Source organism: Muntiacus reevesi, chromosome X, assembly GCF_963930625.1.
Source record: "Muntiacus reevesi chromosome X, mMunRee1.1, whole genome shotgun sequence".
NCBI lineage: Eukaryota > Metazoa > Chordata > Mammalia > Artiodactyla > Cervidae > Muntiacus > Muntiacus reevesi.
The window spans coordinates 30817759-30843710 of NC_089271.1; the positions used below are offsets into that span (position 1 = coordinate 30817759).

Consider the following 25952-nt stretch of genomic DNA (forward strand, 5'->3'; position numbering starts at 1 on the left):
AAATTCTGAAAATTGGTGAGGAATGTACAATGTAGAAGTGAAAAATAATAGTTCTAAGCCTTTTCTGTTTAAGGGATGAGTCTGAAGTTTGGAAATGCATGAAATATCACTAAATTAACTTAAAAATGATACATAAGATCTTAACTTTCTGAAACTAAATGGACAGTTTTTCACAGTCTAAACTCCATTCTATACAACACCATTCAAGACACATATCAAGTCTTACAGATGGTTCTAAATGAATTTTCTGAAAAAGTTATTTTTTTCTGATTCTTTTTCCCCTCATCAAATTGTGTACTTCCATCTAAGACAGATACTGAGAAATTTTCTCTCTGGAAGGGTTTGAAAGTAAAAGAGGAGAATTCTTTTATAATGCCAGGAATGACACAGTACTTGAAAACTGAGTAGAAATATGTGATACATTTAATTTCAAATTGTCTTTAAAGACTATATTCATTCTATCATTGTTTTGACAGTATGATAATATTGAGTAAACAGTCTTATTCAAATTTAGTAAAACATCACAGAGAACTTCTCTAGAGGTCTCTGTGAGTAATGTTGGTTGTCTATTCTTCATACACACAATTAATTAGAATTCCTTCACTAAGCAGCTCTACTATCTGTGGTAAAAATCAAGCAACGCTCCTCTGCCAACTCCAATCTCACATCTTATTTATGCTCATTTCTACTTCTCTTTATAATCTCCGTTTCAGGCCCATATACTTAGGGTACTTCCTGGTAGCTCAGTTGGTAAAGAATCTGCCTGCAGTGCAGGAGGACCAGCTTCAATCCCTGGATTGGGATGATCCCCTGGAGAAGGAAATAGTAACCCACTCCAGTACTCTTGCCTGGAAAATCCCATAGTCAGAGGAGCCTGGTGGGCTACAGTCCACGGGGTCGCAAGAGTTGGATACGGCTTAGTGACTAAACCTCCACCATCTAACACTTAGACTTTCTAAAATAGAGCATTTACTCTGAATTCCATTTCCTTCCCTGGTTGTGGCCATGTTTTATTTGGGAACTCAGAAGGCAAGAGATACAGAAACAGAAAAAGTCAGGGGGAGAAGTAACATCTTTCATTCTAATGTAACACCAAGGGAAAAAGCAATGGATAAAGAATTCTGATTCAATTTATGCCCATGGTCAACTCCTAGGGACCTGCATACAAAAGGCATTTGTTTTAATTTGGGTCTCCCCAGAAGAACACCCTATAGCAAGATTGTGTACTCAAGCAATTTGGGGGTGTGGTTGCAGGACACACTAGGGGAGTGAGGAGAAGTGAAATTAGGAAAACTGCCAATAAAGGGAGTGTTATCAAGCAAGTCAACACTGTGGGTATGTGAAGCTTAATATTACTTGAGAGTTACTTGAGAAAATGTAGGAGGTAAACCTTGAATTTAACATATCTGAAGGGTAAGGTGGCTGGGGTGTTTATCTGCCAACTGCTACCTTAAAGAACCTTACTTGCTCTACTTTTCTGCCCTGCTCCAAGAATCAACAAAGAAAGCCCCCAAGTAAGAAGAGGCAAGTTCCTGGTAATGGGAAATCGGGCAGCATGTTTAGGAATGAGAAGTAGTGAACAGACATACTGTGGTGGGGAGTGGGGGGAGCTACTGTAAAATACATTTGCTCTTTAAATGATGTCTACACCCTGCCTGGACTTCCCTTGTGGCTCAGCTGATGAAGAATCCGCCTGCAATGTGGGAGACCTGGGTTTGATCCCTGGGTTGGGAAGATCCCCTGGAGAAGGGAAAGGCAACCCACTCCACTATTCTGGCCTGGAGAATTCCACGGACTACAGTCCATGGGGTCGCAAAGAGTTGGACACGACTGAGCAATTTTCACTTTTACAACCTGTCTCTATTTGGAGAGCATAGATATCATGTTATGATCACTACTCAGTTCCATTAATTGGTCAAAATATCAGGTCCCCAAAATATTATGAATATTATTTGGTTACCTTTTCTTCCATCCATCCATCCATCCATCCAACCAACCATCCATCCAGCCAACCATCCATCCAGCCAGCCAGCCATCTCCCTTCCCTTTTTCTGCCTTTTGGGCTATTTTCTAACTACTTATCTACTTTCATCGTGTTGCAGCTTCATGTGACCTAATTCAGGCCAATGTTTCAAGGAGATGGTTCTTGGATGCTTTGGGCAAGAACAATCCTAAAGAGACATTTGTGTGTATGTGTGTGTGTGTGCGCGCGCGCGTGCGCACATGCGTGCATGTGTGTGTAAGTTGGGCTCTGAAACTGTTGTAGGCAACTTTTACCACCATAAGGTTAGCCAGATGAAGCTGAGAGGTTGACATAGAAAGGCAGAATTCATAAAGCGGTGAAAAAATGGAACCAGAACCCTGATGACATTTATTATTTAAATCACTTGGATGCAGTTTTGTCTGTCAGTTGCAGCTTTGGCAGTACCAACCAATGCATCCCTTGAAACAGTTACTTATGGGTGTATTAGGACTAATCCTCCATTACATGTCACAGAGGGTGAAAATTTATGCTACTTTAACTAATTTTATAATTTTACACCATAAAACCTCTTGGTTAATGCTAGCAAATAAGACTTCTCTGTCACTTTCCTAATACCTATAAGCCATATTTTGTATTCCCATAATGAAAAATAATGGGATCCAGTAATAGGACAATCATCATGTTCTGAAAGAAAGAGATTTTTAAATTTGCAGTTTGGGATTAGAGCTTTGTAACAGCCCAAGTGTTTACTATTTTGAGAGGAGGCTGGTGAAAGAAAAGGTTACCCTAATAGTACCTGCTGTGCCCACAGTGGCAAATGAAAGGCAATCACACAGATGGTGGCATTTGCCTGAGAGTTTAGTGCCAGAGGGGTCCTCTCAAATGCACATAAATTTGGATGGGATTTCTATCTTTTCCTAAAGATATGAATGCAGCTTTGCTGGAAAAATTTATTTTTCTACTAACACGATAAAAATCACCACCACCACCACCACATCAAAAATCAATCATTTAATAGTGACTATTTATTGATCCTTTGGTATATACCAGGTTAGCAAGAAATTCAGCTTTGTTCTAGATTGCTGTTTGGTAGTCTTGGGTTATTTTTTTTCTTATGACAAAGTGAAGTACTCACCATTGTGCCTGACACACAGTAAACTATTAGTAAATGTTATCTATCACTCCTAACACTGCTAGAATTCTTCAGTTCTCTTAGGGAGAGAAAGACTCCAAAACAGGATTAAATTAAGTTTCTTTCTTGACAGTCTAGTGTAGACTGGTATGGAAATAGGTACCGATGTATGGATATATAAAGAAATAAAGGAATGATACAAACGGAATGACTGATGCACAGGAGGCAGAAAGTAATGAACACAGCAAGAGAAATACTGCTGGGGGCTGGAGGGTAACAGGAAGACAAGATGTGTCTTGTTGGACTTCAGAGGGCTAGAAGGAGTGGTCACACTTGGAGATTTGTGATGTAAGAGAGAAAAAAAGAAGGTAGACACACTCTAGTTCGCCCAGGCAGGGTAGGACAAACAAAGCACAGCGGACAAAAGGGAAGAATATTGGGCGGTCTCTCCAGGATGCCAGCCTGGGTGAAAATGACCAATGGGAGAAAACATCAGAATACAGCCAGAGTTGCATTATAGAGGGGATGGACGAGGAGATACATTTACTGAGGAACGTTTGCCTTTGCTGAACCCTTGGCATCCCTCACCCGAGTAGGTATAAGGTTTGCTTGCCTGGAATTTTGTGACTAGTCAGAATCAACCAGGCATTGCAGAATAGTGTATTGGTGGTTTCATAACACAGCTATCATTCATACTATTGGAACATCTGAAGAGCTTGAAGGGAAGGCAGATTAAGGTGGAAGTTTATCATCTGTTACTGTTTTATGGTTTTGTCACTGTCAAGAAAATTTTTATTTAACTCTGTGGGAATGATACTAAATAAATAAATACACACACACACACACACACACACACAACAACAACAGCTATTATTTATTGGTATCTCACTCTGTGTAGAGGCATGTCTCTGAGTTTGCATGTATTGTATCTCTCACTGAAGCCATTTTTGCAATGTCATTTTTGTCCCAATATTCGGATAAGGAAGCCAAGACACAGAGAGGTCATACACTAGTAAGGACTCTGCAGTAGACTGTTACTGGGCAGTGCTGGGAATCACGCCTCCCAGAATTCCTCTCTATGCTGTTCACTCTCATTTTGACTGAACTTAGCTGTATATCATAGCTTTGGCCAATGGGATATTAACAAGAGTGGTACAAACATAAAGCTTGAAAAGGACTTGAACGTTAGTGTTCTTTTGGACTCTTCTTCATGGAACTCAAACACCAAACTGTGAGAAAGCCCAAGGAGCCACGTGGGGAAGACCAACTGGAAACAGATGGAGGCTCCTGGCCAACAGCCCCAGCTGAACTCCCAGCCAGCACCAACTGCCTCTCATTTTGGATTTTCCAGCTTTCCCTGCACCTTGGTTGACACCACGTGAAGCAGAAGAATGTTGTGGTCAACTCTCAGAATCATGAGACACAATAAAAGCTTGCTGTTTTAAATCACTTGTAGGGTAGTTTCTTGTATAGCCTATATAACCAGAACAGAGTGAGATCAAAATTTAAATCAAGCAAGCTAGCAATGTGTAGAACTATACACAAGTCAGTCAAATCTTCAAAGCCTAGCAGAATTCCATTTCTAAAAACTCCATTGCCTATGCCAGACTACGTGATGACTACTAGGTTCACCTCATCCCTTCTCTCTTCCCTGTTTCTGCTCTTATGTAAATCTGCACGAGATCCTTTTTGGTGATGTTATCTTTGCTCTCAGGAACAAAGAGTGACCTTATTACACTTTCAAACAATATCACTACTCTTTTCACATTTTAATTAGCACCAAATTGTAGGCAAATCATTATGTAAATTGCTAGTGGAGATAGTGGCTTCTCTGTCTCCTCCAGGATTATATAACAACTCTGGTCCCAGGGAAGAAGTCAATGACAAGGTCAGAATCCTGGTCAGAGACAGAATTTAGGAGAGGAAATATAAACTTCTTGTGCATCCAGGGAAAGGCTGCCCTTAACCCTAGTGACTAAACAACAACTATCCAAAACAAGGGAATCCAACAGAATTTTTATTTTCATTTTTCCAAATCAAATCTACTATATATTTCTATTATCCAAAACAACCATTCCTTCTTCCTCTGTACTGCCTCAGGCCCCATACTCTGTTACAAGCTCACATTCTCACCACAGCTTGAACTAAGCAATTATTACTTAGATGGGCTTCCCAGGTGGCTCGAGTGGTAAACACTCCGCCTGCCAATGCAGGAGATGTGGGTTTGAACCCCCGGGTGGGAAGATCTCCTAGAGGAGGAAATGGCAACCCACTCTAGTATTCTTGCTTTGGGAAATCCCGACAGAGGCCTGGTGGGTTACAGTCCATGGGGTTGCAAAGAGTGAGGCACAATTGAGCACACACACATGCATTTAGACAGCTGGGTGATTCAGAAAGCAATCTGATTCTTGCCATTTCTTCCTTCAAAGAAGTTCTATTAAACCGTTCTTCCTAGCTTCCACCTGAAATCTCCTAGTCTGCAGTGAGGGGTATGGGGAAGGGGGATGGGAAAGCACTGACTTCATAATGTAAGTCTTACAAAAGTGCTCCAATACTTATATCTTTGGGCTTTTTCTTGCTCCACCATTCAGATTTGGTTGTGATGGGAGCAGATAGCATGGCATTTACTTTATAGGTCCCTAGACCATGAGGAGCCACATATGAATGTGATGAAGATATGATACAGGTCCGAGCCAATGGACTTTATTTGGATTTAGATAAGTGAGTGGGACTGTGGATGGTCTGCCTCAGAGAGGCAGTAAGTATAGACATTGGAAAGAAAGTACATGGATATTTGGGTGATCCTTGTGGAGATTCTGAAACATAGCATTATACTGAGGATAGCATAGTTATTTTGGTTCCCTGAGTTCCTTGAATAATTTTTACAGAAGAGACTATGTAGCCAAGCTGGGATTTATGTGCAAAAGATACAAATGTCTATATTGCTTAAGCTATTGAAATCTGGAGTCTCTTGATTACTGTAGCTCAGTCTACAAGCTAACAAATCTAAGAAGACAATGATAGCAACTGCATTTATCATTATGTTTTAATGTTGTCTCCTCTCACCAAATGTTCGATTCATAAACCCAGGTGTCTATTTCATTCATAACTCATCCTCCTCTTCTAGCAAGCTACTTTCAATATTGGAGACAATAAATACTGAGTATACCAATAAACAAATGCTGCTATCCTCCTAGGATTTCACATAAAATATCTTTGCAAATTTTTGTGACTCTCAAGACTACCAGCTTTTGAAACTATTGATCCTGAGTTAACATTATATGAGAGTTAGTATTGGTTGATTAGGGCTTCCCTGGTGGCTTAGATGGTAAAGAATCTTTCCACAATGCAGGAGACCTGGGCTCGATTCTTGCAGCTGGGAAGATCCCCTGGAGGTGGGCATAGCAACCCACTCCAGCATTCTTGCCTGGAGAATCCCCATGGACAGAGGTGCCTGGCGGGCTATAGTCCATGGGGTGGCAAAGAGTCAGACACAACTGAACGACTAAGCACATTGTTTAATTAAGTACATGGGGATGTATCTTAATGTAATATCTTACTTATGAGTAAGAAACCTGACAGATTAAAGGTAATGGTTGCATTGATGACCTTTGTATATGCACATCTCTTTGCAACATGACTTTTAAAGTTCTTACCATCAAGAGGTGCACTCTTCCCCCTAATTCTTGAATCTGGACTGGTTTTGTGTCTCGTTTTAAGAGTGTATTAGAAATGACAGCAAGCCAGTTCCGAGCCTGGGCCTCAAGAGAATATGTACATTTCTGCTTTCTCTATTAGAATTCTTTTTTTCTGCATGAGAAACAGTCCAGGCTAGCTAGGTGGAACAGGAGAGACCAAATGGAGCGGTGGTGAATCCTAGATAAGCCAGCCCTCAGTAACCTATCAGCTGATTGAAAAAGCATAAGTGAGATCTTCTGAGATCATCCAAGCTTCTGCTTTATCAGCCTAGTTGATCCACAGACTGACTGCAATTAAAAATGGTTATCATTTTTAAGTCAATTATTGGGTTGGTCAAAAGTTCTTTCAGGTTTTTCCATAACCCTGTACAGGAAAATGCAAACAAAATTTTGGCCAACCCAATATTGTACAGGGTTTGTTACCTAATACTTTTGTAGCACTGGGTAACTGATCTCTAAGGGAAGGCCTGAAATGGGAGTGAAACTTGGTTAAGAGTTCCTCAATAATATTACCAGAGTTCCAAATCTTAAAAGAAATGCAAATTTAGAAAGTGTAACTGAAAGCAGATTCAATGCTTTGCAAAGACACCTGTACAAAAATTCATAGCAAACTAATGGAGGTAACCAGTGGAGAAAGGTTTTTAGAAGAACATTATTAGTAGATTTAATAGCAGCTACATACTCTTTATCAGCCATTGCCTGAGGCAATGAAGGACGGGAAAAAATACTTTTGACTTTTTTTCTCCCTCTGTTTTCCAGTCTGCTGCCAAAGCCTCCAATGGGTTATATCTACCTAGAAGCTGGTGATCAAGAAATAAGCTGGGGAATAATGTGGTCCAAGGTCAACTTCTTGTAATATATACCATAGGAGGAGAAGGACCCAGAATGGATCTGAGAGCACAAGGCATATGAGGTGGGCATATGTGGGTTAGAAATCCACAAAGGCTTATGTCTCAAAAGTATAAACAGGTTGCAAGTGCTCATGGGATTCTGTCAAAGCTGAATGTTTATCCCCTGGGGTTGGATGGATGTGCTTCACACAAACCAAGAGAGAAACAGTTCTATAAAAAGCCTCACCACTATCTGAGAATACACTGCCTGAATCTGCCAATGAATGGGCCTGACAGTCAAATCCCACACAGATTTCTGACAGCTATCTTTCATATCCTTACTGTGTAAAGTGGAGACCAAGGTCTAGAGTGTTGGCATCACCTGGAAGCCCGATGGGAACGTTGTGTCTCAGATCCTACACAAGACCCACTGAATCAGAAATCTTGTTTTAACAAAATCCCTAAGGAGTTCATGTATGTGTTGATGTTGGAAAAATGCTGCTCTATGTGATGACACAGAGACTCTCTCTTCCTTACCACTGGTATTAGAATTTTATAACACCCATCTTGTAACAGTAACCATAATTTAAAATATAGAAGCGTATTAAAATACATATTGTGTCTTTAGCTCCTCACTGAACTGTCGATGAGCAAGTTAGCCTCATAAGGCATTGCCTTTGTAAACATGAGAACATGGAAGTGAAAATTTTATGTAAATAGCCCATACTTCTGAGTTAGTGAGCGATGAATCTTCTTTGGGACTCAGCTATTAGCGCCAGGTTTAGTGATCTTTGCAATAGTGAGTTGAGGTTGGAGGAGGGTAGGAAGATGAGGCAGGACCAGTCACTACACAAACCATTGCAACATGTGAGGTCACATTCAGAAGTACCTACGTAAGAACTAAGTGAGAAATTGGAAAGCAGTATCTTTAGAAGATTGATTCTTCATTCAATGAAGAAGTGAGTATTTAGTCATGTTGCATTCCAGTCTAAGGATAAACAAATTGAAGAGGTTAATGTCAACCACTTCCTTAATTATTTTAGTGCTTAAAAATTATTTTAATCACTCTCAAGCCCTATAAAATCTTAACTATTGAGCATTTTTCCTATTAACTTTCCTGTTTCCTGGGCTATCCTGTATTGGTCACCAATGCATGAATACCTATGTAGCACCTGAACAATAATTTTTCTCTCATCCTTCACCAGCATCATCAGCAATTCTAGTGGAAAGATGCACATTGCTGATATAAACAAAACAATAAGGCAGGTTCAAGGAGGTAACTATATTAGTCTAGGATTTGTAACAATCGTAATAGCAACAAAAGCAATATTCACAATGATCATTGAGATTGTGACTGAAAAACAGATTTTAATTCTTTTATAAATGTCTAAGTGGGCCCAAGTATTATTGCCCCATTCAAAACTGTTGATGACACTCATATCAAGAACAAGCAGAAGGTTTCACCTTTCCAAGAAATTTATTTTTAGACTGACTTTAAGGTATACTCATCAGTCACAGGTTGCCTATAGATTGCAACTATCAAGACAAACAGAATTTTCTTGTAGTATCCTTGCAATGACTTTGGTTTCTGGCCCATTTCCTGGTCCTTCTCTTTCCATTCATTCTTGGCCAACTGTGCCAAAGATGGTGTATACTTTTCCCAGGATAACTGAAAACATTTACAAATTAGAACTGCATCATTCAGTTCAAATACTTATACCTCTAAAGCAAAACAGATTGATTTTCTCTAGCAACAAACAATGAAATAGTCTCTCTAATGTCTTGTAATTAATTCTCATATCAGTAAATAAATTAAGAGGCATCAGAACAAAATATGTCCACCATGCCCTTACCAGTCCCTTCATAACCCATACAGTGTCCTTGCAGTGAACGATAAGGTGGATAAATGAGGGGAATGCTGATTTTGGCATCCAGTTTACTCTCAGATAATCTAGCTCATCCTTCTCAGCTGACATGAGACAGAAATAACATCAAAGGGTGATAAACTCTTGCCTGCAAACCTGGGGTTCCACGGTTCACTGGCTCCAGGCCTAATCTATCAATCCATTTTCTACACAATAAAAGGTATGAAACCCATTACAGATCTGTTATAAGCCCTGGCAGGTGGTCTACAACAAAAATGGGATACATCAACCAGTCCAACATACAGTGTCTCTTTTCTAAGGCGTGAAGTACTAGGGGTCAGCTGAGATGTATAAAGTAGTTAGGATTTAGTATTAAATTCTTTTAGCTACATAAATAAACTCACACAACTTACAGTATAAGCACAGAGATGTGACAAAAGTTCATTTCTGCTATGACTGACCTTTTATAAAATAGCACTGCTATTTTATTTTTGCATTATTTATTGACTTTGCACATGATGCAATAAATGAAACTGGGTTAGAATTTACCATCTTGTGCTCTTCAATACATCTTTAATTTTCATTTGTTATTCAACCTTAGTTTAAGGAGTTAGTATATGAAAACCTCCATTTAATGCCATTTCAAGGTCATTTAGTTTTTAGAAAGAAAGGCAATCCCTCTAGTGTCAGAGTTGATGCTATATAATCTAGTCATTCCGAAGCAGAGGCATTGTAGATACAAGAGGAGCAACTTTTTATATTAGCAAAATCTTTTTATCATATGATTTCTTTTCCTTTCTAATATTCTTTGCTATAGGGCAAACATCTTTGTGCTAATAAAGGACTTATTTTAAAAATGTCATACTGAAGGTCAGAGTTATAAATTTTTTTTCCTTTTTTTTTAAAATCATCATTATACTTCATTTTAAATTCATTGTGAACAGGGAAGAAAGTTTGCCAAGAATAGTCACATCTGTTTTTCATCTGAAACTAGTTTACCTTTAATAAAGTCTGGTCCACAGCATATTTAAATGACAAAGTTACATACTCCGTGCACATTCTTAGTATGTATATAGTGGAAAAGTAAAATTTTAATATGGAAATGACGTGATGCACAAGTATCAGCGCTTTACAATGCACATTGGATATTTGTTTCTCCATATTTTTAAAAGGGCTTCCCTAGTGGTTCAGACTGTAAAGCATCCAGCTGCAATGCAGGAGAGGGTTTGATCCCTGGGGCAGAAAGATCCCCTGGAGAAGGGAATGGCAACCCACTCCAGGATTCCTGCCTGGAGAATTCCACGGACAGAGGAGTCTGGTGGGCTACAGTCCACGGGGTTACAAAGAGTTGGACACGACTGAGCGACTAACACTTTCACTTTTCATATTTTTAGAAACAGCATAGCCCTTAAATGAACAAATTGTCTAGTATTAGGCTGAAGTTTCCTAACTGAACATTATCTAGCACCAATGAAACTTTCTACAAATGCTTTCTCATCACTCACTCTATCAAAACAGAGGAAACAAACACGATGAATGGAGGTAGGGGAAGGGGGCAGGGAAGCAAGGTGCAGGCTCAATCACTCCCTGTCTGGATTTCTAAGTTCAAGTCAGTTTAGTATATTGCAAAGCTGCTCACGGTTATGTCATCTGGAATTCTGCTTATACTTCCAGCATGAAAATGTTGGTGTTTCAAAACCATGGTGGATTACTTAGACTTACTTCACAGCCAATGTGAAGAGGAAAAACAAATGATTTTCCAGCACTTTTTTATCTGATAGGCTACTCAGTCCTAGATAATGGGAATAATAAGATCACTGGAAATGGAGAATACAGGATATAAATTCTGTGTTCTCCATTAGAGGTCTTAGTTAGTCTTAGAGCCTCTATCTCTCCTCAGGTCCAGCTTGTAGAGTCATAATGGTGGCACATGTTTATTTTAGCTTTCTCCCTAAGGGCCATATTTATAGCTGTTTTTTTTTTTTTTTTTTAAGATGGTGAGTATTATTCAGTCCCCCACACACTTACGTATCTGGATCTTCTTAGAGGATATTATGCTTAGTCAAAACAACAACAACAACAAAACAGTCACAGGAAGACAAATACTCCATGGTTCCGTTTCAATGAGGTATCTAAAATAGCCAAACTCACAGAAACAAAGAAACTAGAATGACGGTTACGGGGCAAGGGTGAAAGGGAAATGTAAATTGTTCAATGGATGAAAAGTTTCTGGAGACATGTTATAAAGTAGTGACTATAGTTAACAGTACTGTATTGTACTCTTAAAAATGTGTTAAGAGTGTCGATCTCCTGTTAAGTTGCTCTTATCACACTTAAAAAAAAAAATATGGTGACTCAGAATTTTGTGCTTGGTCTTTGTGTTTTTCTATTCTAACATTACACCTAATGTTCAAAGTTAACATTTTTAACCAATTACAATGCACCCAATGCTGCGTTATGCATTTTCCATGTACTGTCTCATTGAATTTTCACCAAAACCTGGAAAGTGTGTTATATGATTACCTGAATTTTGTGGCTATTATAACTAAACGGTGAAAGCTATAATCCATAAACCTCACTGTTAATCTCCACAATAAACTGCCTTTTAACAACTCCAGTTTCCTTTTGTTTGTAAAATGTCTGATCTGTATTCTTGGCACTGCTTGAAGTCATTTGGAAAGTTAAAAATCACACATTATTACAAACTTACTGTTGTTCAATTCTGATTAATTGAGTAGGAATGGGACAGGCTGGAAACTAGGACCCCTTGCTGCAGTGCCGCAATGCTTATACCTGGACCTATCTCTCCTCGAGCAAGAAAATACAAAGAAACATATGAGACTAAAAATAACTGCATGCATGCACAGTTAGGGCAAACACTGGACAAGAGATTCGGAGAGATCAGAAGGCCCAACTGCCACTTCTGAAGAGCGTGAAGCAAAAGCAGGGTACTGTGCCTGCCCCCCTGCACACAACACCACAAAGGAGTGGGCAAATCACCTAAGCCATCTCTTTCGCCTGATTCCTGGACACACCCCTACCCTCACCCCATGTAAGGAACAAGCTTGCCCTCCTTGGAGAAAGAGCAAGCAAAGGAACCTGTTATTTGTACTTGACCCCCCTTACTGTAGCAGGGGCCCCAATAAAGCCTTCCCTGAATTTCTTGTCTGGCCTCTGATCAATTTCTATTGAGGAGGAGGCCAAGTACTCTGGTGGGTAATAGTAATGGCAATCCGGTTTCTAGGACAGGCCAAATATCTCAACTTACTGAGGTGTCAAGAAAACATTACTGGTGATGATAATAATAATACTTATTGACTACTGGGTCAGGCATACTTTTAAGAGCCTGATGCCACTCCCAGGCTCTTAAAAGTAGGCCTCTGGGGTAACCTTATATTTTTCCAGTCTTCCAAAATGGGAACTCACTCATGAGAGTGAAAGAGGGAGCTATTGAAAATAATGACGGGATAACAGGCACAATCATGAATCATGACACACAACCTAGTAAAGACTGCTATCTTACTGTGAAATTATATGAAGCAAAGTCAAGGATACTTATGTTATAAACTTTACTACTCTGCCAGTCAACTCTCAGCTTCAAACAGTTTATCAACTACAAATTAGAGATATGAAAAGTTATAATGCCTAGTTCTATGTAATTCTGAATGTCCTTTAAATAATTCAAGAGTGGGGACTTGATTATGATATGCTTAGGAGAGCATGTGGCACATAGTGGTCACTCATTAGATGTCTATTGAATGAATTATTGAAATGAATGAATAAATGTTACCATGAAATTATTTACTATATAAAAGAAACTTTCAAGATGATGAACTTTCAAGAATTATCAGGATATATATGTTAGTAGTAAATAGGTAAGCAACACTTTAAAAAATTTTCCTTTAAAGATTCTTTTCTTTTGTTAAAAAAAAGTAATTCACATTAAGGGCAGGATTGAATGCTCACTACTAGAACAATCTATTAATCATGACCTTTGCTAGGAAAATAATCGATCAGAGCAAATGTCTGTTTTTGAGCAAGGAATGGAAAAGCCAAGCTTTAGCTTGATTTAATTTTCTCATTTTTACTCACATTTATAGTAATGACAAATAACTACTGGCATTGCATGGCAATCATATTTGGAAAACGACCAAATATTTGTTCACCTGATACAAATGAGCAAATGTAAAATGTTTACTACTTGAATGGATACTAAGAAATGACATAATTAGGGGTTAATACAAAATGAACCAGAGTTCTGGAAATTTAGATGCCGTTATTTGTACAATGTAGATCATCTGGCCTATGAATTTCACCATAGGTATTTTTACTTTCATAATATTTATTTTGTGATTTATTTTGAAAATGATTCTTGACTATTATCAATATTACAAAACTTACTCCTATATAGAAGCTTTGCTACATAAATTAATTTTTAAATCTTACTTTTTAAAAGTAATGTCACAGTTTTTTTGTTAAAAGGCACTTAACTGAAATTCACTTTCCAGCAAAATTTCTTATTATTGTTGTTTTGCCACTAAGTCGTGTCTGACTCTTCATGACACCATAAACTGTAGACTGCCAGGCTCCTCTCTCCATGGGATTCCCCAGGCATGAACAAACTAGAATAGTAATTTACTATTTACAAATAAACGGCAAATTATGAGGCAAAATTTTAAATATATTCAATAAAATGAAATGTATTATGACTAATAGGAATGTATAATATATACTACCTATAAAGTTATTTAACATCAAAAAGAGTAGACATATAACTAATTCTGAAATAAACATGGTTTCTTGTATTAGATAATTACAAGTGGTTCATAGTAAAGAAGGTTCTGGAATATAAGTTGAAAACATGGCATTCAGTTTTCCAAAAAGGGCAAAAAGCAAAGCAAAATCATTCATATGGTTTCTTTAAATGAAAAGAAACCTCAGGTTTTCCTTCAAATAAACAATGGAATGACATGGGAAAACACTGAATCAAAACTATATTTTGCAATAATTTTTAGTAATTTTTATATTTAAATAATGTGTTCTCAAATAAGTCATATAATCTTTCTAGGATTTAGTGTTCTAATCTAGATGTGAGAGTAATTTGGTTTCATTAAGCTCCTTCCATCTGAATAATGCTATGAGTCTACAAAATAAATGTTCCATCTTTCTACTTTTTCAATCATGTACAGGAAGCTTATGATTCAAAATTAAGACTGTTAAAAAATATTTTGGTTTTAAGTAACGGGTAATCTGTATGCAGGTCAAGAAGCAAGAGAATCGGACATGGAACAGACTGGTTCCAAATTGGGAAAGAAGTGTGTCAAGGCTGTATATTGTCACCCTGTTTATTTAACTTATATGCAGAGTACATCACATGAAATACTGGGCTGGATGAAGCACAAGCTGGAATCAAGATTGCCAGAAGAAATATCAATAACCTCAGATACACAGATGGCACCGCCCTAATGACAGAAGGCAAAGATAAACTAAAAAGCCTCTTCATGAAAGTGAAAGAGGAGAGTGAAATACCTGGCTTAAAACTCAATATTCAAAAAATGAATATCATGGCATCTGGTCCCAACACTTCATGGCAAATAGATGGGGAAACAATGAGAACAGTGACAGACTTTATTTTCTTGGGCTCCAAAATCACTGCAGGTGGTGACTGCAGTCATGAAATTAAAAGACACTTGCTCCTTGGAAGAAAAGCTATGACCAACTTCAACAGCATATTTAAAAGCAGAGACATTACTTTGCCGACAAAGGTCCATCTAGTCAAAGCTACGGTTTTTCCAGTAGTCATGTATGGATGTGAGAGTTGGACCATAAAGAAAGCTGAGTGCCAAAAGAACTGATGCTTTTGAACTGTGGTGTTGGAGAAGACTCTTGAGAGTCCCTTGGATGTCAAGAAGATCAAACCAGTCAATTTTAAAGGAAATCAGTCCTGAATATTCATTGGAAGGACTGATGCTGAAGCTCCAATACTTTGACCACCTGATGTGAAGAAATGAGTCATTGGAAAAGACCCTGATGCTGGGAAAGATTGAAGGCAGGAGGAGAAGGGGACGACAGAGAATGAAATGGTTGGATGGCTCGATGAGTTTGAGCAATCTCTGGGAGTTGGTGATGGACAGGGAAGCCAAGCGTGCTGCAGTCCATGGGGTCACAAAGACTCGGACATGACTGACCCACTGAACTGAACTGAACTGAACTGAAATGGGTAGCTGAAAAAATACCTACATGTAACAACCAAAAAATACCTACATGTAACCAACCTACATGTAACAAGAGCAGTAAAGAAAAGGGAACACAAAGTGTCGAGGGCAGGAGAAGATGAAAGAAGGATTAAAAAGAGTGTAGGAGAGAATGTGTCACGTATGCTACCCAGGCACAAAAAAACCTGACACGTGTGCATTTAGAAAAGTAGATTCATGGTAGACATAGATAGTTATCAATTCATGTGAGTTACTGCAGTCATGTCAAACTCTCTGCAATCCTGTGGACTGTAGCCCACCAGACTCCTTTGTCTATGGGATTCTCCAGAGAAGAATACTGGAATGGGTTGCCATTCCCTTCTCCAGGGGATCTTCCCGACCCAGGGATCGAACCCACATCTCTTTTGTCTCCTGCATTGGCAGGCAGGATCTTCACCACTAGAGCCACCTAGACAAAGACATATATTACAGAGAAAAAAAAGAAGAGAGTAATAGTGGTGGGGAGAGGTTAGAACGGAGGGAGCACTCCCTACCTACCTACCTACACACACACACACACACACACACACACACACACACACACACACAAGTTCAGAGAACATAGAAAGAAATATGATGAATGATAGATATTGAAATCAACACAGAATCAGACATGTGTATGAAGATTAGAGAGTGAGACACTCGAAGGAAAAAAAACACAGATGTTAGCTTTAATTACATTGCCATTCTGTAGATCTTATGGATATTATTGCTAGATTGTAAAACTCAAAATACGCATTAGACAAAAATGAGGACATCACTTCATGGTCCTTATCTGGAGGAAACCACAATTTAAACCAAGACCTATATTTCACCTCAAAGCAACATTTTCCATCTGTGTTATAAACAGGTTCTGGCTTGGCCACAGCAAGTTAACACAGTTTTGCAACAAACCCATTAAAGAGTCCACCACTCTCTTAAAGGAACAGCTATATTACCTCCCATCACTGTTTTCAGTAATAAAACATAGAAGCGCCAAAATAATTGCTAAGTTGGCTAAATACACAAGGTACAATGTAATAGAGTCAGCTGTGGGAAAATGCACCTGACATCAAGTATTGTATTAGCAGGATGTTTTTAGAAATACTATATGTTAAGGAGCTGCATGTCTGTGTTCCAGCAACCACGACCTACTAGTTATAATTCTAACACTCACTCTAGCCTTTAAATGGAGGAGTGTGCTACAGAATACAGGCAGGGGGGTCGCCATTATTTCTTCTCTCTTCTAATGACTGAGCATTTAAGGTTTAATGATGATCAAGACCATCTCTTGAGCATCTTGACCACCTTATTTTTTTTAACTGTTGATTTGCATAATGACATAAATTGGCATTAATCATTCATTTTCCATTCTTAAATTTAATTCAACAGGGATAGGGTGGCATTAGGATTGAGAAGAGACAAATACTTTTTAAAATGACTACTGAATAAGATTCCAAATTCTATGAACTTTAGTGGCAAAGACACAGTATAAAAATTATAATATTGGGATAAGACACAGATATTATGAATGATATAGAAATATAAGTCTACACAAGATGGTGTTCATAGTCTTAGTTTTCATTTTCTATCATAAAAAATTGACATTCTATTCTGTTGCAGAAAAGATAAAATCTTGACATATGCTTCACTAGTCACAAGCTACTATCATGTTTTTGACAGCTCTCTCACATTTCCTACAATTATAATTTCTGTGTTCCTTTTGGTAATATCAAGGAATATTTGGGCGCATTTTTCCTCCTTGTTCTCTTCTTATGAGAAATGATTTTTATTTGTAAAAGTGTTGTGTGTCTACAACATTTAATTACTAGGAAAATACTTTCCTTCAACATGTAAGTGTCTATATGTATATGTGGCTATTCTGAAATCATTAAAGGAAGAAACGTTACATTTTACAGTAGGACAAAATTAGCTTAAAAATTTAAATTATGCTTATTTACACAACTGAAAGAAAGTGTCGATATATAAAAATAAAAGGAGATTTTCCCCCCAAATATCTAATTGCTTGAATTATAGTGGTCAAAACACACATTTTGAATCTAATGTCATATAGTTGGTACTCATTTCAGTTCATAAATATTTTATCAGTCTTGTAAATGATCTGCTTCAAGAACTTCAGCATCATCGATTAAAAAATATAATGAATACCCTGACAATTAAAAATTCAGTCTCTACTTCTTTCTTTTCAAATCATCTATGTAAAGAAATGTTTCTCAGTGTAACTTTTTCATGGCTCTCAATTTGGTCGAGTAGTGATGAATGACAAGCAGTTCTTGACAGGCAATTGTACCATTTTTGAAAGAATCCATTTCATATTACATGAAAATTATACTTCTGTGGTATTTTCTTGGTATCGATTTGCTCCCGGTTTGAAGGATTACAATTTGCTTTATATTTTGAATAGAACAAAGTTAACAGGTATTCAATGTGCTCAATAAGGTAGTAGAAATGTGGTCAAAAGTGGACGAGAGGTTTCAAAACATACTTGGAAGGTCAAAAGCATACATGGAGAAAGTACATATGGGAACACAAAAAGTAAGGGAGAAGAAGCCTTCGGTACAGAGGATCTAATCTTGGCAAAACCTGGTTAGTATTTGGATTAAAGATGTCATGATGTCTGAGAATAAAAGCATGTATGAAAGCTTGTAGATGCAAATTTGTGTCAATATCAAAACTACCCCACAATGAATGGTCTTTTAACACTGGCTTACAGGCAAAAATAAACAAATTAAAACAGTAAGTGTGGTTCTTACCTAAAGAAATTGAACTTCTTGTCTGGAAAGAATTTTAGCATTGGTATGAATAGCTCAGAATAAAGCCCACTGTATCATAGACTTTGAAGGTTTCTTTCAACAGGAGACTCAGCTCTCTACCTTAGCACATAGAGTAAAATATCCCAGTTAACAAGACCCATCCAGCTACTTAGAGCTTGTAGTCTATTTTCTCCTTCTTAAATATAAATATACACAAGATCCTTAGCAGTATTTAAAAAGTCTATAGCCCCAAAAGGGAAAATAGCATGGGAGTGGACAAATTCCTTGAAAGACACAACTTATAAAAGTTGATACACCAAGAAAAAAAAATATAACCATTCCTGTATCTATTAAAGAAATGGATCCATTATCAAAAATTTTCTCACCAAAGAACCTCAACAATAACAACAACACAAAATATGACACCCCATGCACTGATGGCTTTACAACTGAATTCTTCCAAATATCTCAGGAAGCAATGATACCAATATTCACCAATTTTCACCAGTCTTGGTATCATTCCAGAACAAAGAAAGAGAGAACCTCTGAACTTGATTATTAAATCTAGTTTAACATTGCTATCAACACTCGAGAAGGATTCAAAAATAAATTACAGACCGTTTCCTGCCATGAACAAAGATATGAAAATCATAAACAGCATATTAGAAAACTGAATCCAGCAATCTATAAAAAAGTAGAAGACATCATGACCAATAGGATTTATTTCTGGAATTCCAGAGTAATTTCAAATTCCCAAAACAATGACTGTTGTTTGTCACATTCAGAGGAAAAAAAAAATCTTAGGATCTTTTTAATAAATGCAGAGAAAGTTATGAATAGGTTACCTATTTGTAATAAAAACTTGAGAAAAAAGAATAAGGAAAAAATTCTTTAACCCGATTCAGAGGATCTATAAAAAGTTCTACAAGGAACATAATATTTAATGATTAATTACTGAAAGCAGTCCACCTGAAACAGGAATTGACTCAAGGACTCCCATTATCACCCCATCTCTTAGACATTGTTTGAGAGGCTCAAGTTTATGCAAAAACAATTAAAATCCTAAGGACTGGAAAAAGAGAAACTACTTCTATTTGATGACATGATTGTGCACATTAAAAAATTCAAAAATGTTTTACAAAACATTGATATTAGTATGTGAATCTGGCAAGGACACTGGATGTGTGTCTAATGTAAAAAAAAACTATTTTTATATATCAGCAACAAAAAGAAAATAAAACTTGAAATGAATCCCATTTATAAAAGGACCAAAACATCAAATATCTGGGATTAAATCTAATAAAACATGTGCCGGTCCTCTGGATTGAAAACTACAAAGTATTTCTAAAAATGCATTAAAGGAGTCCTCAACAAATGAAGGGATGTAACATTTTCATAGATTAGATGACTCAATACTGTAAAAATGTTAACTGATCTATAAGCTCAACACAATTCAAATTGATATTCTGGCAGGCTTTAGTAAAAATTGGCAAGTTGGTTCTAAAATTTATTTGGTGAACCAAAAATAGGAAAAAACAATCTGAACTAAGAAGAATAAGGTTTGAATTTTTAATCTACCAGATCCCAATTTTTTTTGTAAAACAAGTATGTGGGTTTATGTGTGTGTGTGTGTATTATATACATGTGTGTGTGTGTGTGTATATATATATATATATATATACACATACATGCATGTATACTTATATATGTAGGTATATATATACACAAACATATACATTGTATGTATACACGCACATATACATACACATATGTCTGTGTATGTACACACATATGTGTATACACACATATGTTGTTGTTTTTGCCTTCTCTGACTATTCTTTCAGAATGGAGGGACTTCCCAGGTATCACAGCATTAAAGAATCCCTCTGCCAATGCAAGAGACACGAGTTCAATTCCTGGGTCAGGATGATCCCCTGGAGAACCCAGACAACCCACTCCAGTATTTTTGCCTGGAAAATCCCATGGATAGAGAAGCCTGGTAGGCTTCAGTCCATGGGGTTGCAAAAGAGTCAGACACGACTTATGACTAAACAACAACAAATGTGTATATTCACATATATACATTGTGTGTGTATATACACATACACACATACACAATATAATATTGTTCAATGATACCCGCTACAACATGGGTGAAACTTTAACATCTTATGCCAGGTGAAATAATCTCAACACAAAGGGACAGATACAGTGTGAGTCCACTTATATGAAATCTCTAGAACAGGCAAAAACATACAGACAGAAAGTAGATTAGAGGTTACTTTTAGGGAGATGGGTTCAGGGGTAGGGTGATGGGGAGCTATTGCTTAACAGTTACAGAATTTCCCTTTGGGGTACTGCACATGTTTTAGAAACAGATAATGGTAATGGTTTCACATTGTGGATATAATAAATGACCATAAATTATATACTTAAAATAATTAAAATGACAAATCTTATGTTATATATATGTACTACAACTTAAAAAGTAATTATACCAAAACCATTGAACTGTACACTTTAAAATGGGTGAATTATATGGTATATAAATTGTATCTCAAGCTGTTGAAAGATGACTGTTAAATGTACCCCTCTTATACTTTAAATTGATGCTTTTGAACTGTGGTGTTGGAGAAGACTCTTGAGAGTTCTTTGGACATCAAGGAGATCAAACCAGTCCATCCTAAAGGAAATCAGTCCTGAATATTCATTGGAAGGACTACTGCTGAAGCCAAAACTCCAATACTTTGGCCACCTGATGTGGAGAACTGACTCACTGGAAAAGAGCCTGATGCTGGGAAAGATTGAAGGCAGGAGGAGAAGGGGAATGACAGAGGATGAAATGGTTGGATGGCATCATCGACTCAACAGACATGAGTTTGAGCAAGCTCTGGGAGTTGGTGATGGACAGGGAAACCTGGCATGCTGCAGTCCATGGGCTCACAAAGAGTCAGACATGACTGAGTGGCTGAACTGAACTGAACTGAACCTCTCTGGTGGGAGATGTTTATAACAAGGGAAACTGTAAATTTGGGGGGAGGAGTCTTTGGGCAATCACTGTAACTTCCTCTCAGTTTTGCTGTGAACCTAAAAATGCTCTAAAAACACAAAATCTTCATTAAAAAATTAAACTACTGAACTGAAAAAAAAAGAAAGATGACTGTTACAAAGTCACTGCAGTACTAGTTGAAGGACATTGATAATCAAGAGAATCCAGAACAGATTCATATATATATGTTCACTTGATTTATGACAAGGTTGTCAGAGGAGTACAGTACGAACAGGACAGCCTTTTGATAAATAGCCTTTTGATGTACCAGCTGATGTTGCTTTTTTTTAAAATTAATATGCACCACTTGGTTTTAAGGGCTTCCTTGGTGGCTCAAACGGTAAAGCATCTGCCTGCAATGCAGGAGACCCAAGTTTGATCCCTGGGTCAGGAAGAGCCCCTGGAGAAGGAAATGGCAACCCGCTCCAGTATTCTTGCCTGGAGAATCCCATGGATGGAGAAGCCTGGTAGGCTACAGTCCACGGGGTCACAAAGAGTTGGACATGACTGAGCGACTTCACTTTCATTTCACTTGGTTTTAAAGAGTAAATGTGCATTAATTTGATAAACAATTTAAAATATTATATTTAAAAAATAAAATATTAGATTTAATAAGTATCCAAGTTAGAAAGATGAAAACTCACAAGTAAGTAAACAAATAAACAGTAAATAAATAAAACATCTTTTAGAGAAGTTTAGCATGCATTGATCCTTGAGTAAGTCTATACCATTGGTGGTGGTGCTGGTGGTGGTTCAATTGCTAAGTCATGTCCTACTCTTGCAACCCCATGGATTGTAGCCTACTAGGCTGCACTGTCCATGGGATTCTCCAGACAAGAACACTGTAGTGGGTTGCCATTTCCTTCTCCAGAGGACTTTCCAGACCCAGGAATTGAACCTCAGTCTCCTGCATTGTATGCATATTGGTAAGGATAAGTAATTTTGATTTATGATACTCATTGAGCTGGACAACCTCTATCTTGCTTAAATATTGTCAATCTACACCTGAACACTGAATGAATCACTTCATCCTTTTTCCTAATTCTTTAGAATAATTCATATAAAGTAATAGTGGTATATAACTTGGCATTTGGTCATTACTGTACCATCATTCACCATCAACATTCCTTCCATTCACAACAAATCATACACCCAAATCAAACAGTCAATTAAAATAAAAACAAAATAACAGTCCATAAAACCAGCCCTCTCCCCCAGCCTTACCAATTAAGCACCATGAAACAAAAGAAATGCTTGCAGCGTTTAACACGTGTGACAGGACAGATGGTTAATGTCTAACCTTTATCCACTGAAGATTTGTCTGCTTGAGCTTATTTTCAAGTTTATCTTGCTCTTCTGGGCTTATGGGAGCACTTACAAGCACTGTTCCTCCTGTTTCATTTAATTGTTTTAGAATTCCCTGACGCAGGGGCAACTCTTCGGCCAGTAACTGAAACAGACAAATGCAACAACATTTAAAATGAATTACAGCACAATGCCAACTACCTTGTCTTTGCCTCTATTGATTAATCTATCAAAACAAAGAAAGACTGGAGGCCCATCGGTTCCTTAAATACCAAGTTTTCTACAGAGTGCAGAGCTGGTGGACTAAGACACCCACACCTAAGTAAATCAGCCCATCCTACAAAGGATCAGAATATCTTGTCTCCCTCAGAGATTTTTTTTTCTCAAGAGAAAAATGTTATGTAGTATGATGAGTTCTAAAACAATACCCTAAACAGTGTCAAAAGTCTAAAAACACACCTCTCATAAATAGAATAATCTGGGCAAATATAAGCATCTTCTCAGGTATTAGGTCTCCATATTATAACTTAGCATAGTAAGAAATTGCATTATCATATTAAAAGATAACTAAGAACATACCTGGTACCAGGCATTGTGCTAACTAACCTCTTCACATACATTATCTTAGTTAACTTTTATAATAATGTCATGAGGTAGATCTTACTATCTTCATCTTACATAGAAGGAAACTGAGACAGAGTGGTTAAATATCAGATTCAAGGACACAGAAGTAGCAAGCAACAGACTGGTGATCCAAACTTGGGTGTTTTCATTTAAGAACACTTAATTTTGATACCTGCACATTCCTGAATTTTTCTTATTCATTTAATATCACATTAAAAGTGCCCTTTTTATGATCTGCAAAGCTATCATAGTTTTATTAACTGTCTTTTATTTATTTGTATCTTCTATTACTGCACTGTTAATAGTACCACTAGCCACATGAGGCTATTTAAATTTAAATTAACTGTCAATAAAATTAAAAACTTAATTCTTCAGTCACATCAGCTACCTTTCGAGTCCTCAAAAGGCAAGTGCAGCTAGTGGCTACTAAAGTTGCTAATATTCAACACATTTATCATGTTGTTAAATGATATTGGACGGTGTTGATCCAGACTAAAGAAAAAAAAGGAAATCAATGCATATTTATTAATAAGTGAACACCACAAAACATGTCTCTTAAATGAGTTATCAATTACTTTCTTATATATATATATATAAAACACTCAATATATTTAGGAAAGATGAATTTTTAAGAACAGACTGAGTTTATTTTTCCATGGCATAACCATCCTCGAACCATGGATCAAAAACTTTTTATTTTTTGACTCTCAAATACCTAATACATTATCTGAATATACTAGGTGCTTAATATTTGTTTACTGAATTAAGCAATATTTTACTTCTTATACTTCATCTTCTGTCAGGTACATATTTCTTACTTCACAGAAATAAGTAGTTGACATGGAGTCTAATCTGCATGTGCAGATCAACTGAATCATTGATAAAGAAGCAGTTCCATTTCTCTTTGATTCTGTGACCTTGTAAAACGAGGATAATAACCATTTTGGAAGTTTGATAAGATTAAAATAGCAGATGTAAATACATCTAATACTTAGTATGTAACAGGGGATGATTGAATGTTAATTTCCCTTTCCCTTCAAGAATTAAAGTAAAACAGATCCAAAGGAGTTTCTTTCCTAAAACTTAAACCATGAAAGTTAATCCAACAGCACAATCAAAGCATCTGTCAGCCAGGAGAGCGAATCAGAAAGCAGCAGACATCACAGTGTTAGTTGCTCAATCATGTCTGACTCTTTGCGACCCCTTGGACTGTAGCTGGCTAGACTCCCCTGTCCAGGGTATTCTCCAGGCAAGAGTACTGGAGTGGGTTGCCATTTCTTTCTCCATCACATTAAGCAGGCATAAAAAAGCCACTTGAATACACCAGAAGCTTTATTCAACCAGTATAGAAAGTGAACCAACGTCACCTCCCCTTACCCCTGCAGACAAACCAAACCAAACCAAAATACAGCTTCAGGCAAATAGAATGCCTTTAATTAGAGGGTGAAGTAGGGAGACTAATTTGGCAATTAAGATCTTCCATAAGAAATGAGATCATTTCTAAAGATTCTCCCCAGTTTTTAGAATAATTTGGAGCTATGGAATTCTCCATTAAGTCTAAAATTAATTTCAAATCAGTTTAAAAAGTATCATTATGCATTTTATACACACACATACACAAACAGAAGCACACTTATATATATATCCAATAAATACTTTTTAAAATATATATATACTCACTGGGCTAAGACAAAATAAAGTTGTGAGCAAAATTACTGAAGAATTATCAGTATCCCAAAGGGCAGGAAATCAATGACTGGATGGATACATTTAAAAAATACATTCTTATACTTTTTTTTTCTTTTTTGGACATACCATGTAGCTCGTGGGATCTTAGTTCCCCGACCAGGGGTTAAACTCAGGCCACGGCAGTGAGTGGCCAAGTCCTAACCACTGGACCACCAGGGAACTCCCCCTAGGTTCATATACAAGTAGGCCCTGGGAGATTTTAGAAAATAAAATTACCTTGATTTCCTCAAGCTTTTCTTTTAGTTGCTGCTCATTTCCAGGTTCAAGCGGAATACTAGAAATGTTATCTGCTTCTTCCAACCATAAAACAAATTCATTCAAATCTCTTTGAAATTCTGACAGGATATTCTTTTGTTCTTCTAACCTGGAGAAGAATAAAATTGTTTTAAAGAACATATTTCTCAAGTCTTTTTTTTTATTTAAGACAATTCAAAAAAGTTGCACACACTTTCAAAAAATAAGCCATTTTAAAGATGTTTATGATATAATATTTTTAAGGATGTAATATTTTAAAGGCCTAGTCAAATATCACCTTTGGGGCAAACTGCCTCTGGTTGAGAACAACTTCACTAGAGTAAGTATATAAAGTGAAATTACATGTTTTAAGATGTTTGAATGAAATACATCGTTATGGAAAATTATAAAGTAAAAACAAGGGAATTAAATGAAAACACTAAATTATTACATGTTCAAATGTTTTTCAAATTAC

At 37.1% G+C, this 25952-nt stretch overlaps 1 protein-coding gene across 2 annotated transcripts in view; it reads right to left on the bottom strand.

The window, feature by feature from the left end:
• DMD (dystrophin) overlaps positions 1-25952 on the bottom strand; it is a 2163935-nt gene that overhangs the window by 802218 nt on the left and 1335765 nt on the right. For both annotated transcript variants that reach the window (XM_065915496.1, XM_065915495.1), the window contains 2 exons: positions 25460-25607; positions 22866-23015 (listed from right to left, as the gene is read on the bottom strand). In XM_065915496.1, coding sequence (XP_065771568.1) covers positions 22866-23015; positions 25460-25607 — 298 coding nt within the window. The remainder of the gene's footprint in view (positions 1-22865; positions 23016-25459; positions 25608-25952) is intronic.